Source organism: Oncorhynchus mykiss, chromosome 7 (genome assembly GCF_013265735.2).
Source record: "Oncorhynchus mykiss isolate Arlee chromosome 7, USDA_OmykA_1.1, whole genome shotgun sequence".
NCBI lineage: Eukaryota > Metazoa > Chordata > Actinopteri > Salmoniformes > Salmonidae > Oncorhynchus > Oncorhynchus mykiss.
Genome location: NC_048571.1, coordinates 86768665 through 86786164, shown reverse-complemented (window position 1 = coordinate 86786164; position 17500 = coordinate 86768665). Strand labels below are relative to the sequence as shown.

At 46.2% G+C, this 17500-nt stretch overlaps 1 protein-coding gene across 1 annotated transcript in view; it reads left to right on the top strand.

Moving 5' to 3' along the window:
* poc1a (POC1 centriolar protein A) overlaps positions 1–17500 on the top strand; it is a 96746-nt gene that overhangs the window by 34349 nt on the left and 44897 nt on the right. Inside the window, exon 9 of the mRNA XM_036984282.1 lies at positions 9934–10113. Coding sequence (XP_036840177.1) covers positions 9934–10113 — 180 coding nt within the window. The remainder of the gene's footprint in view (positions 1–9933; positions 10114–17500) is intronic.

Below are 17500 nucleotides of genomic sequence, written 5' to 3'. Positions count from 1 at the left end.
TGAGGGAAATATGTCTCTCTAATATGGTCATACATTGGGCAGGAGGTTAGGAAGTGCAGCTCAGTTTCCACCTCATTTTGTGGGCAGTGAGCACATAGCCTGTCTTCTCTTGAGAGCCATGTCTGCCTACGGCGGCCTTTCTCAATAGCAAGGCTATGCTCACTGAGTCTGTACATAGTCAAAGCTTTCCTTAATTTTGGGTCAGTCACAGTGGTCAGGTATTCTGCCGCTGTGTACTCTCTGTTTAGGGCCAAATAGCATTCTAGTTTGCTCTGTTTTTTTGTTAATTCTTTCCAATGTGTCAAGTAATTATCTTTTTGTTTTCTCATGATTTGGTTGGGTCTAATTGTGCTGTTGTCCTGGGGCTCTGTAGGGTGTGTTTGTGTTTGTGAACAGAGCCCCAGGACCAGCTTGCTTAGGGGACTCTTCTCCAGGTTCATCTCTCTGTAGGTGATGGCTTTGTTATGGAAGGTTTGTGAATCACTTCCTTTTAGGTGGTTGTAGAATTTAACGGCTCTTTTCTGGATTTTGATAATTAGTGGGTATCGGCCTAATTCTGCTCTGCATGCATTATTTGGTGTTCTACGTTGTACACGGAGGATATTTTTGCAGAATTCTGCGTGCAGAGTCTCAATTTGGTGTTTGTCCCATTTTGTGAAGTCTTGGTTGGTGAGCGGACCCCAGACCTCGCAACCATAAAGGGCTCTCTCTCTCTCTCTCTCTCTCTGTCTCTGTCTCTGTCTCTGTCTCTGTCTCTGTCTCTGTCTCTGTCTCTCTCTCTCTCTCTCTCTCTCTCTCTCTCTCTCCCATATTCGTTTACTGACACCGGCCATATTCCTTTACTGACACCGGCCATATTCCTTTACTGACACCGGCCATATTCCTTTACTGACACCGGCCATATTCCTTTACTGACATATGTGCCATATTCAACTGTCTATCAACAGTTTTGACATCATTAACATTCTATTGAAATGGTTACTTGCATAGTGGAGTCTTTTGTTTCGACATGAAGCTAGCTAGCGAAGCAATTAACCATAATCACAACTCATAACGTTACTACCCTGCATGAATTTACAGGTAGCCAACCAGCCAGATAACGTTAGCTAGCTAACATTAGTCTATAACTAGCAATGCAAATGGCTCTGAGATACGAATAATATTACTACACAGATCATACACGTAACGTTAGCTAGCTAACCAGCCAGATAACGTTAGCTAGCTAACCAGCCAGATAACGTTAGCTAGCTAATCAGCCAGATAACGTTAGCTAGCTAACATTAGTCTATAACTAGCAATGCAAATCACTCTGAGATATGAATAATATTACTACACAGATCATACACGTAACGTTAGCTAGCTAACCAGCCAGATAACCTTAGCTAGCTAACCAGCCAGATAACCTTAGCTAGCTAACCAGCCAGATAACCTTAGCTAGCTAACAGTACAGATCATGTAATCAGCGTTAGAAATGATTACCTCTAGCTAGCTAACAGTACAGATCATGTAATCAGTGTTAGAAATGATTACCTCTAGCTAGCTAACAGTACATTTTTAACTTGAAATGAAAACGACTTTCTGACCATTAGAAATGTGTAAATGTAGCTAGCTAGTCTCTCTTACCCGTCCGTATACATGGATGGACACTTCTCCCTCTCTGTCATGGATACTATGGTTGCCCTGAGTTTGAAGATGTAATCCGGAGACAGGTGTTTTATACAACAGCCTTCTGTGTGTTCTCTTTTCGACTCCGTCTGCATATTTACAGTCAAACGCCAGAATGTTCTCCATCTCCTGAGCTATAATACTCTAATTCCACTGATTTCAAAACTCGGTCCTCCTGAAAGTGGAGAGCAACACTGATCCAGTTCTACTACGTGATGTCTTTATAAAAAAGCCATGTTAGAAAGGATTACCTAGACATACTGACCAGCTCATGTTATAGACAGAAGCTACATGGCAGACCAATCAGAACTCATCTCTCGTTATGTCCAGCCCACTCATTATCTCAGCCAATCATGGCTAGCAGGAAGGTTGCTTCCTTTTTCTGTGGCTAAACCAACTAGACTCATAATTTCACCATTGTATTCGTATTTACAGATGGCACACAAGTTTGTTATTAAGGCACGTGAAAATTAACATGTTCCAGAAGACATTTCTGCCAAAAAAAACTGATTTTGATAAAAAAATAAAACAAGTTTACGTTCAAACGGCGCTCCTGTGAAGTAGTGACACATACGCCTAGTTTCCTCAAACGAGTCACATATACATCTTAAATTACGTTTTCACAAATTTGATGATATAATCGTCAAGTCCTGTTCCCTCCTCTCTTCTTCCCTCCTCTCTTCTTCCCTCATCTCTTCTTCCCTCCTCTCTTATGGCATGTGATGGAGACTGTGGCAGTCTGCTGTTCCCTCCTCTCTTCTTCTCTCCTCTCTTCTTCCCTCCTCTCTTCTTCTCTCCTTTCTTCTTCTCTCCTCTCTTCTTCCCTCCTCTCTTCTGGCATGTGATGGAGACTGTGGCAGCCTGCTGTTCCCTCCTCTTTTCTTCTCTCCTCTTCTCTCCTCTCTTCTTCCCTCCTCTCTTCTTCCCTCCTCTCTTCTTCTCTCCTCTTCTGGCACGTGATGGAGACTGTGGCAGCCTGCTGTTCCCTCCTCTCTTCTTCTCTCCTCTCTTCTTCCCTCCTCTCTTCTTCCCTCCTCTTCTGGCACGTGATGGAGACTGTGGCAGCCTGCTGTTCCCTCCTCTCTTCTTCTCTCCTCTCTTCTTCCCTCCTCTCTTCTCTCCTCTCTTCTTCCCTCCTCCCTTCTGGCATGTGATGGAGACTGTGGCAGCCTGCTGTTCCCTCCTCTCTTCTTCTCTCCTCTCTTCTTCCCTCCTCTCTTCTGGCACGTGATGGAGACTGTGGCAGCCTGCTGTTCCCTGACACACACACAGAGAATTCGGAAAGTATTTAGACCCCTTTACTTTTTTCCACATTTTGTTACGTTACAGCCTTACTCTAAAATTGATTAAATAAATAAAACATCTCATCAATCTACACACAATACCACATAACAACAAAGCAAAAACAGGTTTGTAGAAATTTTGCAAATATATAAAAAAATAAAATAAATACCTTATCTACATAAGTATTCAGACCCTTTGATATGAGACTCGAAATTCAGCTCAGCTGCATCCTGTTTCCATTGATCATCCTTGAGATGTTTCTCTGACTTGATTGGTGTCCACCTGTGGTAAAATCAATTGATTGGACATGATTTGAAAAGGGACACACCTGTCTATATGAGGTCCTACAGTTGACAGTGCATGTCAGAGCAAAAACCAAGACATGACGTCGAAGGAATTGTCTGTAAAGCTCAGAGACAGGATTGTGTCGAGGCACAGATCCGGGGAAGGGTACCAACACATTTCTGCAGCATTGAAGGTCCCCAAGAACACAGTGGCCTCCATCATTTTTAAATGGAAGAAGTTTGGATCCAACAAGACTCTTCGTAGATCTGGCCGCCCGGCCAAACCGAGCAATCGGGGGAGACGGGCCTTGGTCAGTGAGGTGACCAAGAACCCGATGGTCACTCTGACAGAGCACCAGAGTTCCTCTGTGGATATTGGAGAACCTTCCAGAAGGACAGCCATCTCTGCAGCACTCCACTAATCTGGCCTTTATGATAGAGTGGCCAGACAGAAGCCACTCCTCAGTAAAGGTACAAGACAGCCTGCCTTTAGTTTGCCAAAAGGCACCTAAAGACTCTCAGACCATGATAAACAAGTACAGAGAGATCCTTGATAGATCCTTGATTAAAAACCTGCTCCAGAGTGCTCAGGACCTCAGACTGGGGCAAAGGTTCACCTTTCAACAGGACAACGACCCTAAGCACACAACCAAGACAACACAGCAGCGGCTTCAGGACAAGTCTCTGAATGTCCTTGAGTGGCCCAGCCAGAGCCCGGACTTGAACCCGATCAAGCATCTCTGAAGAGACCTGAAAATATCTGTGCAGACTTCTGTGCAGCCTCTCCATCCAACCAGACAAAGCTTGAGAGGATTTGCAGAGAAGAATGGGAGAAACTCCCTAAATACAGGTGTGCCAAGCTTGAAACGTCAAATCAATCAATCAAATTAATTTATAAAGCCCTTCTTACATCAGCTGATGTCACAAAGTGCTGTACAGAAACCCAGCCTGAAACCCCAAACAGCAAGCAAGGTGTAGAAGCGCGGTGGCTAGGAAAAACTAGAGAGAAACCTAGAGAGGAACCAGGCTATGAGGGGTGGCAAAGTCCTCTTCTGGCTGTGCCAGGTGGAGATTATAACAGAACATGGCCAAGATGTTCATAGATAGACCAGCAGGGTCAAATAATAATAATCACAGTGGTTGTCGATGGAGCAACAAGTCAGCACCTCAGGCGTAAATGTCAGTTGGCTTTTCATAGCCGATCATTCAGAGGATCTCTACCGCTCCTGCTCTCTCTAGAGAGTTGAAAACAGCAGGTCTGGGACAGGTAGCACGTCCAGTGAACAGGTCATGTTCCATAGCCGCAGGCAGAACAGTTGAAACTGGAGCTGCAGCACGGCCAGGTGGACTGGGGACAGCAAGGAGTCATCCGGCCAAGTAGGGCTCAGGTCCTCAGAGAAAGAAAGAGAGAATTAGAGAGACCATACTTAAATTCACACAGGACACTGGATAAGACAGGAGAAATACTCCAGATATAACAAACTGACCCTAGCCCACCGACACATAAACTACTGCAGCATAAATACTGGAGGCTGAGACAGGAGTGGTCGGAAGACACTGTGGGCCCCGTCTGACGATACCCCCGGACATGGCCAAACAGGCAGGATATAACCCCCCCCACTTTGCCAAAGCACAGCCCCCACACCACTAGAGGGATATCTTCAACCACCATCTTACCATCCTGAGACAAGGCCGAGTAGAGCCCACAAAGATCTCCGCCACGGCACAACCCAAGGGAGGGCGCCAACCCAGACAGGAAGACCACGTCAGTGACTCAACCCTACTCAAGTGACGCACACTTCCTAGGGATGGCATGGAAGAGCACCAGTAAGCCAGTGACTCAGCCCCTGTAATAGGGTTAGAGGCAGAGAATCCCAGTGGAGAGAGTGGAACCGGCCAGGCAGAGACAGCAAGGGCGGTTCGTCGCTCCAGAGCCTTTCCGTTCACCTTCCCACTCCTGGGCCAGACTACACTCAATCATAGGACCTATTAAAGAGATGAGTCTTCAGTAAAGACTTAAAGGTTGAGACTGAGTCTGCGTCTCTCACATGGGTAGGCAGACCATTCCATAAAAATGGAGCTCTATAGGAGAAAGCCCTGCCTCCAGCTGTTTGCTTAGAAATTCTAGGGACAGTTAGGAGGCCTGCGTCTTGTGACCGTAGCGTACGTGTAGGTATGTACGGCAGGACCAAATCGAAGAGATAGGTAGGAGCAAGCCCATGTAATGCTTTGTTGGTTATCAGTAAAACCTTGAAATCAGCCATTGCCTTAACAGGAAGCCAGTGTAGAGAGGTTAGCACTGGAATAGTATAATACCATTTTTGGGTTCTAGTCAAGATTCTAGCATCCGTGTTTAGAAGTTTATTTAGTGATTTTTCCATACGTTCGTCAAAAGAGAGATCAGGGTCCAGAGTAACGCCGAGGTCCTTCAGTTTTATTTGAGACGACTGAACAACCATCAAGATGAATTGCTTGCTTGCTTCTGAAGCTAAGCAGGGTTGGTCCTGGTCAGTTCCTGGGTGGGAGACCAGATGCTGCTGGAAGTGCTGTTGGAGGGCCAATAGGAGGCACTCTTTCCTCTAGTCTAAAAAATATCCCAAGCGATTGGGGACACTGCCCTGTGTAGGGTTAAACGGGTGTCCTGACTCTCTGAGGTCATTAAAGATCCCATGGCACTTATCGTGAGAGTAGGGGTGTTAACCCCGGTGTCCTGGCTAAATTCCCAATTTGGCCCTCAAACCATCATGGTCACCTAATAATCACCAGTTTACAATTGGCTCATTCATCCCCCTCCTCTCCCCTGTAACTATTCCCCAGGTCGTTGCTGTAAATGAGAACGTGTTCTCAGTCAACTTACCTGGTAAAATAACGGATAAAAAAAATAAATAAATGTAATATTGTCAGATTCATCAGAAGATCTCTTTTGTTTCTTGGGACCTAGAACAAGCATCTCTGTTTTGTTTAAAAGTATAACTTTTGCCGCCATCCACTTCCTTATGTCTGAAACACAGGCTTCCAGGGAAGGCAATTTTGGGGCTTCACCATGTTTCATCGAAATGTACAGCTGTGTGTCATCCGCATATTAGTGAAAGTTAACATTATGTTTCCGAATGACATCACCAAGAGGTAGAATATATAGTGAAAACAATAGTGGACCTAAAACGGAGCCGGAATTTACAGTTGATTTGTCAGAGGACAAACCATCGACAGAGACAAACTGATATCTTTCCGACAGATAAGATCTAAACCAGACCAAAAACCATCAAGCGCTATGATGAAACTAGCTCTCATGAGGACCGCCACAGGAAAGGAAAACCCAGAGTTACCTCTGCTGCAGAGGATAAGTTCATTAAAGTTACCAGCCCAAATAAATGCTTCACAGAGTTCCAGTGAGAGTTCAACATCAACTGTTCAGAGGAGACTGTGTGAATCAGGCCTTCATTGTTACGGTGCGTGAATGAGGACCCAAAAGCGAATTAACTTAAACAGAGCTTCTTTAATTACCAAACATAGGTAGGCTCAGACGGACCGGCAGATTCCGACAGGACAAGACAAGGTTACAGCAAACATGACGACAGTCTGGTTCAGGCATGAAACACAACAAACAAGAATCCGACAAAGACAGGAGCAGAAACAGAGAGAGATATAGGGACCTAATCAGAGGGAAAAAGGGAACAGGTGGGAAAAGGGGTGACGAGGTGGTTAGGAGGAGACAAGGCACAGCTGGGGGAAAGAGGGGGAGAAAAGGTAACCTAACAACGACCAGCAGAGGGAGACAGGGTGAAGGGAAAGGACAGAGACAAGACACAACATGACAGTACATGACATTCATGGTTGAATTGTTGCAGAGAAACCACTACTAAAGGACACCAATAAGAAGTGACTTGCTTGGGCCAAGAAACATGAGCAATGGACATTAGACCAGTGGAAATCTGTCCTTTGGTCTGATGAGTCCAAATTTGATATTTTTAGTTCCAACCGCTGTGTCTTTGTGAGACGCAGAGTAGGTGAACAGATGATCTCTGCATGTGTGGTTCCCACCTTGAAGCATGGAGGAGGAGGTGTGATGGTGTGGGGGTGCTTTGCTGGTAACACTGTCTGTGATTTATTTAGAATTCAAGGCACACTTAACCAGCATGGTTACCACAGGTAAGGGCTATTTGGCCAAAGAGAATGATGGAGTGCTGCATCAGATAACCTGGCCTCCACAATCACATGACCTGGGATTTTAGTTTTTTATATTTTCTGGGTCAAGGTTTGGCTTTTTTATTAAGAGAGGCTTTATTACTGCCACTTTTATTGAGTTTGGTACACATCCGGTGGATAGAGAGCCGTTTATTATGTTCAACATAGGAGTGCCGAGCACAGGAAGCAGCTCTTTCAGTAGTTTAGTTGGAATAGGGTCCAGTATGCAGCTTGAAGGTTTAGAGGCCATGATTATTTTCATCATTGTGTCAAGAGATACAGTATTAAAACACTTCAGTGTCTCCCTTGATCCTAGGTCTTGGCAGTGTTGTGCAGACTCAGGACAACTGAGTTTTGGAGGAATAGTCTGTAATTTGCTTTCTAATGATCATGACCTTTTCCTCAAAGAAGTTCATGAATGTATCACTGCTGAAGTGAAAGCCATCCTGTCTTGGGGAATGCTGCTTTTTAGTTAGCTTTGCGACAGTATCAAAAATACATTTTGGATTGTTCTTATTTTCCTCAATTAAGTTGGAAAAATAGGATGATGGAGCAGCAGTGAGGGCTCTTCGATACTACACGGTACTGTCTTTCCAAGCTAGTCGGAAGACTTCCAATTTGGTGGAGCAGCAGTGAGGGCTCTTCGATACTGCACGGTACTGTCTTTCCAAGCTAGTCGGAAGACTTCCAGTTTGGTGTAGCGTTCCAATTTTCTGGAAGCTTGTTTCAGAGCTCGGTGTTTTCTGTATACCAGGGAGCTAGTTTCTTATGACAAATGTTTGTTTTATTTAGTGGTGCTACTGCATCTAGGGTATTGCGCAAGGTTAAATTGAGTTCCTCAGATGGTTTGATTTTTGGACTCTGACGTCCTTGGGTAGGAGGGAGTCTGGAAGGGCATCAAGGAATATTTGGGTTGTCTGAGAATTCATAGCACGGCTTTTGATGATCCTTGGTTGGGGTCTGAGCAGATTATTGGTTGCGATTGCAAACGTAATAAAATGGTGGTCCTATAGTCCTGGATTATGAGGAAAAACATTATGAATCTCAATTTTTATTCCATGGGACAAAACTAGGTCCAGAGTATGACTGTGACAGTGAGTGGGTCCGGAGACATGTTGGACAAAACCCACTGAGTCGATGATGGCTCCGAAAGCCTTTTGGAGTGGGTCTGTGGACTTTTCCATGTAAATATTAAAGTCACCAAAGATTAGAATATTATCTGCTATGACTACAAGGTCCGATAGGAATTCAGGGAACTCAGTGAGGAACGCTGTATACGGCCCAGGAGGCCTGTAAACTGTAGCTATAAAAAATGATTGAGGTAGGCTGCATAGATTTCAATACTAGAAGCTCAAAGGACGAAAAAAATTTTTTTTTGTAAATTGAAATTTGCTTTTGTACCCAAGAAGATTCGAGGCTGTAATCGCTGCCAAATGTGCTTCTGAAAAGTACTGAGTAAAGGGTCTGAATACTTATGTCAATGTGATATTTCAGTTATTTATTTTATACATTTGCACAAATTGATAAAACTTTTTTTTCTTTGTCATTATGGGGTATTGTGTGTTTGATTGATGAAGAAAAAAAAAACTCTTGAATACATTTTTGAATAAGATAATAATAACTTAACAAAATGTGGAAAAAGTTAAGGGGTCTGAATACTTTCAGAATGCACTGTGCACGCACTGTGCACGCACGCACGCACACCCTCCCTCCCTCCCTCCCTCCCTCCCTCCCTCCCTCCCTCCCTCACACAAATTCAGTACGTTTTACATGTACAGTAATAATTAGATATTAAACTGATGATGGCAGTAGGCAGATTATACAATAGTAACCACCTCACAGTGCTTGTCTTGATCAGCCTAAAATCAAAGTAAGTATAGATGATTTAAAACACCTCGTTTTCAGAGTAATATTTATAATTATTAGGACATGTAAAACACCTTAATGGGCGTTTTCAGCTTTGTATTTGATCTGGGTGTGTGCTAGCAGCAGCCGAGCGAGCCAACCCTCTTTAGTGCCAGTGAAGTGAGTTTGGAACAACTAAATCTATGGGTCTAAGAAGTCGTTTCCACATACAAACTTTAAATGTCCCAAAATGCCTCCCAAAAGTAACTCGAGTTGCTGTTGTTGAACGTTTTCTTGTGATTGCCGATTTTTCTGCATTTATCAAGAGTCCCAATCGTGTCCATGGAAACAGGACTATTAGGAGAAACCGTTCTTCTTGCAAAAGCATGTAAACATTTTAATCAAACTATTATATTAATCTGACTATCCACAATATCCACAACAATACACACCTACGGCTTGTTAAGATAGACAGAGAAACTTTCGGATTAGTTTCTAAGCCCCCCTGTTACCCTGTTCATTGAGCAATGATTTTTTAAATCTGTTTTGAGAGAGACGGAGAAGATATTTGATATTATTTATGTCTAAGGTGCTTTCTAATTAGTCAACAATCCTCTCCGGCCGTCATAGACATGTTGTACTCAGTTTTCCACTTTTCTACCCACCACAGGTCATGGTGTGGAAGACTAATTTTAAATCAACTGACTACGGAGAAGTTCTACAGCAGACGGAGACCTGCGTCGACCTTGGAGGAGGAGGAGGAGCAGCTGCAGGAGGAGGAGGAGGAGGAGGTACAGGAGGAGGAGCAGCTTTCCCTGGAGACTCCAGGAAGTCCTTGCTCCATAGGCAGGTAAACTACCATATACCACGGAATGTTTGGAATGTCCCTCTGATTTTTTTTTTTTGGGGGGGGGGGGATGTTTGCGGGACAGGATGTAATTGGTTCCAGGCCCTAAGCTGCATCCCAAATAACATCCTATCCATACGGCTCTGATGAAAAGTAGTGCAGGAAATATAGGGAATAGGGTGTCATTGTAGTTCTCCTGATGGTTGAAACCTCCTCATCTCAATCAGGGGAGCCAGGTAGCCTAGTGGTTAATGCGTTGGACCAGTAACCGAAAGGTTTACTTGATCGAATCCCCGAGTTGACAAGAAGTGCAATATTGAAAAACACAGTTTAGCCTTTTGTTAATCCACCTGTCATCTCAGATTTTGAAATTATGCTTTACAGCGACAGCAATCCAAGCGTTTGTGTACATTTATCGATAGCCCAGCATAGCATTATGTACACTTAGCATCAGGAAGCTTGGTCACGAAAATCAGAAAAGCAATCAAATTAACCATTTACCTTTGATGATCTTTGGATGTTTTCACTCACGAGACTCCCAGTTACACAACAAATGTTCCTCCCTCCCTCCCTCCCTCCCAGGCTGCCTTGTTTCTTCCCTGCTCCTACTCCACCTGTCTATCTCCCTCTCCTCCCTCCCTCTCCCCTCTCCTCCACCCTCCCTCCCTGTCCTCTCATCCCCACCCTCCTCTCTGAGGGGTCTCTATGTCGTGTAACATGCTGAGGGGTCTCTATGTCGTGTGACATGCTGAGGGGTCTCTATGTCGTGTGACATGCTGAGGGGTCTCTATGTCGTGTAACATGCTGAGGGGTCTCTATGTCGTGTGACATGCTGAGGGGTTCCATTTGGGATGAAGCCTCTGTCTGATGTAATGGTCTCTAATAGCTGTTACCCAGCCGGGTCATTATAGACTGACCTGAAGACTACAGCCTGGTCATTATAGACTGACCTGAAGACTACAGCCGGGTCATGATAGACTGACCTGAAGACTACAGCCTGGTCATTATAGACTGAACTGAAGACTACAGCCGGGTCATTATAGACTGAACAAAAGACTACAGCCTGGTCATTATAGACTGACCTGAAGACTACAGCCTGGTCATTATAGACTGACCTGAAGACTACAGCCTGGTCATTATAGACTGACCTGAAGACTACAGCCCGGTCATTATAGACTGACCTGAAGACTACAGCCTGGTCATTATAGACTGACCTGAAGACTACAGCCTGGTCATTATAGACTGACCTGAAGACTACTGCCTGGTCATTATAGACTGACCTGAAGACTACTGCCTGGTCATTATAGACTGAACTGAAGACTATTTGCGCGATGTGTAGTTTTTTCCCTTTCTCTCCAGTGACCCGGGGTTTGATTCCCTGCCCTGCCGTCCACTACAATATGTGTTGTAGGCCTAGTCCCTCTGTGTTCCTCTCTCCCCCTGCATCTCAAATGCCACCCTTTGCCCTACATAGTGCACTACCCACATAATAATCACAGTGGTTGTAGTGGGTGCAACAGTTCAGCACCTCAGGAGTAAATGTCGGCAGAGTAGTCAGAGGTCAAGACAGCAGGTGTGGTGGAGTGAGAGGGTCGAAACTGCAGGTCCGGGACAAGGTAGCACTACCGGTAAACAGGGCTCCATAGCCACAGGCAGAACAGCAGAAACTGGATCAGCAGCACAACCATGTGGATTGGGTGACGGGGACAGATAGGAGTTGTCAGGCCAGGTAGTCCTGCGGGATGGCAATGAGAGAGAGAGAGACCACAAAGATCTCCTCGACCACACAAGCCCGAGGGGGCGAAAAAGTCTAGGGGGGTTGCCTGGCACGAAGAGATGCACCCCTCGTTAAGATGGCATGGGAGCAAGCCAGTGACTCCGTCAGAGGCAGAGAATACCATTGGAGAGAGGGGAGTCTGCCAGGCAGAGACAACAAGGGTGGTTTGTTGCCGTTCACCTTCACACGCCTGGGGGGCCAGACGACACTCAATCACACATTGAAGAGTGTTCAGGAAGTACTTAAAGGTTGAGGCCGAGTCTGTGAATCTCAAAAGGATCGGCAGACAATTCCTTAAAAAATGGGAGAAAGCCCTTCCTCCAGCTGTTTGCTTAGAAATTAGGAAAAATAAGGAGGCCTGCTTCTTGTGATCGTAGCGTAAGTGTAGGCATGTACGGCAGAACCACATCGGAGCGATACTGTAAGTCCATGTAATGCTTGGTAGGCTAGCAGCTCTAGCCTTAACAGGAAGCCAGTATAGAGAGGCTAGCACTGGAGTAATCTCTGCTAAAAAATTACTGTGTCTCAGAAGTTTCTGTCCGTGACTGATGCAACCCGAAAAAGCATTAAAGACCGAGTTAATGAGTACTTGAGGTCACCGAGAAAGTCTGGACATGGGCCTGCTCTCCCTTATGTAAGGAATTAGGCACTTTCCCATGTTTACTACAGTATGTATTGTAGGCTATGTTTACTTGTCAGTCTGCAACATAGTCTTTAATAAAAAAATATTCTGGTAATCCTGACCTGGTACAGTATTATAATAGTCCATTATGGGCTGTTAGCAGGACAATTTACCCTTACCAACACCTCTCTGCATTTTGATACTTTGGCTAAATAGCCCAGTGGTAATTTAGTTATGGATCCATAATGAATCACTATGGGAATAAATATCACTGAATTACAGAAATATCCTCCAATCCTCTATATGTAATTATTGGCGGAGAGTCACGTCATATATTGTAGGACTACCGTAGGTGACATGAGTCTCACTAGTGTTGAGTAATGTTCTGTTAAAAGTGGAGGTAGGTCTTATTTATTTAAAGATCATTTTGAAGTTAGAAGCAATTGGATTTGAAGCAATAGCCTTACCTGCTGTGGTCAACAATTTCAGCACCGTTTCACACGTCTCTGAGACGAGCATGGGGACTGGTCTTGATAAATCAATGAGATTTTAATTTTCACTGAATCTCTGTTTGGGTATTGGTTAGACTAGAATTAGAAAATGAGGGTGTAGAAATGTTATGCTCTCAGTGTAACCTTAATTTAACTAGGCAAGTCAGTTAAGAACAAATTCTTATTTTCAAGGACAGCCTACTCCTTCCTCCCCGTCGGGGAATTGAACATCGGTCTCCCGCGCGTGCCCGCACGGCACAGCGATTCTTTAGCTAAATAGCCCAGTACGGTACTGCCCACCGTCACGTTGTACAGCGCCATATTTTCCACCCTAAAGGAAACCCAGAGAGTTTTTCATTTTTCTTGGAATAGAAACACCATAATATTAATTATATTAATTAAGAAAGTTCCAGTCAAAAGTTTGGACACACCTACTCATTCCAGGGTTTTTATTTATTTCTAAACCAGCAAGAACTTGTCAGTGTAGACCAATTAAGTTTTCCAATCTCCAAAAGAATATTGTGATTGTGATGAAAGCGTTAAAAATGTCTTGGAGCGTGAGGACAGACACAGAGCCTTGTCTGACACCATTAAAAGGTAATTGACCACCTTCACAAGTGCAGTCTCAGTGCTATGATGGGGTCTAAAACCAGACTGGAGCGTTTCGTTATTTCTTCAGGAAGCTTTTTTTTTTTTTTTTTTAAATAGAGAGGAATCAGAGATTTGATATAGGCCAATAGTTTTTTCTGATTGGTCAAGGTTTGGCTTTTTCAAGAGAGGCTTTATTACTGCCACTTTTAGTGAGTTTGGTACACATCCGGTGGATAGAGAGACGTTTATTATGTTCAACATAGGAGGACCATGCACAGGAAGCAGCTCTTTCAGTAGTTTAGTTGGAATAGGGTCCACTAGACAGATGGAAGGTTTAGAGGCCATGAATATTTTTGTGAATGTGCCGAGAGATACAGGATTAAAACACTTGATTGATTGATTGATTGATTGATCGATCCGAGGTCCTTGCAGTTCTGTCTGAGTTTGGGAGAAATATGCAGATTCATGAGTCAGTCATTTGTTTTCTAATGATCATGATCTTTTCGTCGAAGAAGTTCATGAATTCATCGCTGCTGAAGTGAAGGCCATCCTTACGTAGGGAATGCCGCTTCTTAGTTTTTCACTATCAAACATGTATTTTGTTATTTATGTTTTTATTCTCCTCAATCAGATTGGAAAAGTAGGCATATCAAGCATCAACAAGGTATTTTTTCTATATTGCATGGTGCTGTCTTTCCATCTGTTGGATGCTGCTTCACTGGTAATGTCCTTAAAGGGATACTGTCCTTAAAGGGATACTGTCCTTAAAGGGATTCTGTCCTTAAAGGGATTCTGTCCTTAAAGGGATTCTGTCCTTAAAGGGATACTGTCCTTAAAGGGATAATGTCCTTAAAGGGATTCTGTCCTTAAAGGGATACTGTCCTTAAAGGGATACTGTCCTTAAAGGGATACTGTCCTTAAAGGGATTCTGTCCTTAAAGGGATTCTGTCCTTAAAGGGATACTGTCCTTAAAGGGATACTGTCCTTAAAGGGATACTGTCCTTAAAGGGATTCTGTCCTTAAAGGGATACTGTCCTTAAAGGGATTCTGTCCTTAAAGGGATTCTGTCCTTGAAGGGATACTGTCCTGAAAGGGATTCTGTCCTTATAAAGGGATACTTCTGTCCTTATAAAGGGATACTTCTGTCCTTAAAGGGATACTTCTGTCCTTAAAGGGATACTTCTGTCCTTAAAGGGATACTTCTGTCCTTAAAGGGATACTGTCCTTAAAGGGATTCTGTCCTTGAAGGGATTCTGTCCTTGAAGGGATACTGTCCTGAAAGGGATACTGTCCTGAAAGGGATTCTGTCCTTATAAAGGGATACTTCTGTCCTTAAAGGGATACTTCTGTCCTTAAAGGGATACATCCCCGGAGTCAGATTAACCATTTTTATCTCTCTGTATCCAGTAAAATAAGGGGATGCAGATGCACAACTGAATGCATTTAACCGAAATGTCTTCCTAATTTAACCCAACCCCTTTGAATCATGGAGGTGCGGGGGACTGCCTTAATCAATGTCCACGGGACCCGGGGAGCAGCTGTGAATGGGTGTTAACTGCCTTGCTCAAGAACAACAGATTTTTCCACCTTGCCGGGGATTCGTACCAACAACCTTTCATTTACTGGCCCAACGATCCATCCCTCCCTCCCTCCCTCCCTCCCTCCCTCTCTCTCTACCTCTCTACCTCTCTCTCTCTCTCCCCCTCTCTACCTCTCCCCCTCTACCTCTCTCTACCTCTCTCTCTACCTCTCTACCTCTCTCTACCTCTCTCTCTACCTCTCTCTATACCTCTCTCTCTACCTCTCTCTCTACCTCTCTACCTCTCTCTACCTCTTCTCCCTCTACCTCTCTCTCTCTACCTCTCTCTCTCTACCTCTCTCTACCTCTCTCTCTCTCTACCTCTCTCTACCTCTCTCTCTCTCTACCTCTCTCTCTCTCTCTCTCTACCTCTCTCTCTACCTCTTCTCCCTCCCTCCCTCCCTCCCTCCCTCCCTCCCTCCCTCCCTCCCTCCCTCCCTCCCTCCCTCCCTCCCTCCATCCATCCCTCCATCCCTCTCTCCATCCCTCTCTCCATCCCTCTCTCCATCCCTCCCTCCCTCTCTCCATCCCTCCCTCCCTCTCTCCATCCCTCCCTCTCTCTCTCTCCATCCATCCCTCCCTCCCTCTCTCTCCATCCATCCCTCCCTCCCTCTCTCTCTCTCCATCCATCCATCCCTCCCTCTCCATCCATCCATCCATCCCTCCCTCCCTCTCTCCATCCATCCCTTCCTCTCTCCATCCCTCCCTCTCTCCATCCATCCCTCCCTCTCTCCACCCCTCCCTCTCTCCCTCCCTCCCTCCCTCTCTCCCTCTCTCCCTCCCTCCCTCTCTCCCTCTCCATCCCTCCCTCCCTCTCTCCATCCCTCCCTCCCTCTCTCCATCCCTCCCTCTCTCTCTCTCCATCCATCCCTCCCCCCCTCTCTCTCCATCCATCCATCCCTCCCTCTCCATCCATCCCTCCCTCCCTCTCTCCATCCATCCCTTCCTCTCTCCATCCCTTCCTCTCTCCATCCCTCCCTCCCTCTCTCCACCCCTCCCTCTCTCCATCCACCCCTCCCTCGCTCTCTCTCTCCATCCCTCCCTCTCTCCCTCCCTCTCTCTCTCCATCCATCCCTCCCTCTCTCCCTCCCTCTCTCCATCCATCCCTCCCTCTCTCCATCCATGCCTCCCTCTCTCCATCCATGCCTCCCTCTCTCCATCCATCCCTCTCTCCATCCATCCCTCCCTCTCTCCACCCCTCCCTCTCTCCATCCACCCCTCCCTCCCTCTCTCTCTCCATCCCTCCCTCTCTCCCTCCCTCTCTCTCTTCATCCATCCCTCCCTCTCTTCATCCATCCCTCTCTCTCTCCATCCATCTCTCCCTCTCTCCATTCATCCCTCCCTCTCTCATCCATCCATCCCTCTCTCCATCCATCATCCCGCCCTCTCTCCATCCATCCCTCCCTCTCTCCATCCATCCATCCCTCCCTCTCTCTCCATCATCCCTCCCTCCCTCTCTCCATCCATCCCTCTCTCTCTCCCTCTCTCTCTCCATCCATCCCTCCCTCTCTTCATCCATCCCTCTCTCTCTCCATCCATCCCTCTCTCTCTCCATCCATGCCTCCCTCTCTCCATCCATCCCTCTCTCCATCCATCCCTCCCTCTCTCCACCCCTCCCTCTCTCCATCCACCCCTCCCTCCCTCTCTCTCTCCATCCCTCCCTCTCCCCCTCCCTCTCTCTCTTCATCCATCCCTCCCTCTCTTCATCCATCCCTCTCTCTCTCCATCCATCTCTCCCTCTCTCCATTCATCCCTCCCTCTCTCCATCCATCCATCCCTCTCTCCATCCATCATCCCGCCCTCTCTCCATCCATCCCTCCCTCTCTCCATCCATCCATCCCTCCCTCCCTCCCTCTCTTCTTCCCTCCCTCTCTCCATCCCTCCCTCTCTCTTCATCCATCCCTCCCTCTCTCCATCCATCCCTCCCTCTCTCCATCCCTCCCTCTATCCATCCATCCATCCCTCCCTCCCTCTCTCCATCCCTCCCTCCCTCTCTCCCTCTCTCCATCCCTCCCTCTCTCCATCCCTCCCTCTTTCTCTCTCCATCCATCCCTCCCTCTCTCTCCATCCATCCCTCCCTCCCTCGCTCTCTCTCCATCCATCCATCCATCCATCCCTCCCTCCCTATCCATCCATCCATCCATCCATCCATCCATCCCTCCCTCCCTCTCTCCATCCATCCCTCCCTCTCTCCACCCCTCCCTCCCTCCCTCCCTCCCTCCCTCTCTCCCTCCCTCCCTCCCTCCCTCCCTCCCTCCCTCTCTCCCTCTCCATCCCTCCCTCCCTCTCTCCCTCCCTCTCTCCCTCTCTCCCTCCCTCCCTCCCTCCCT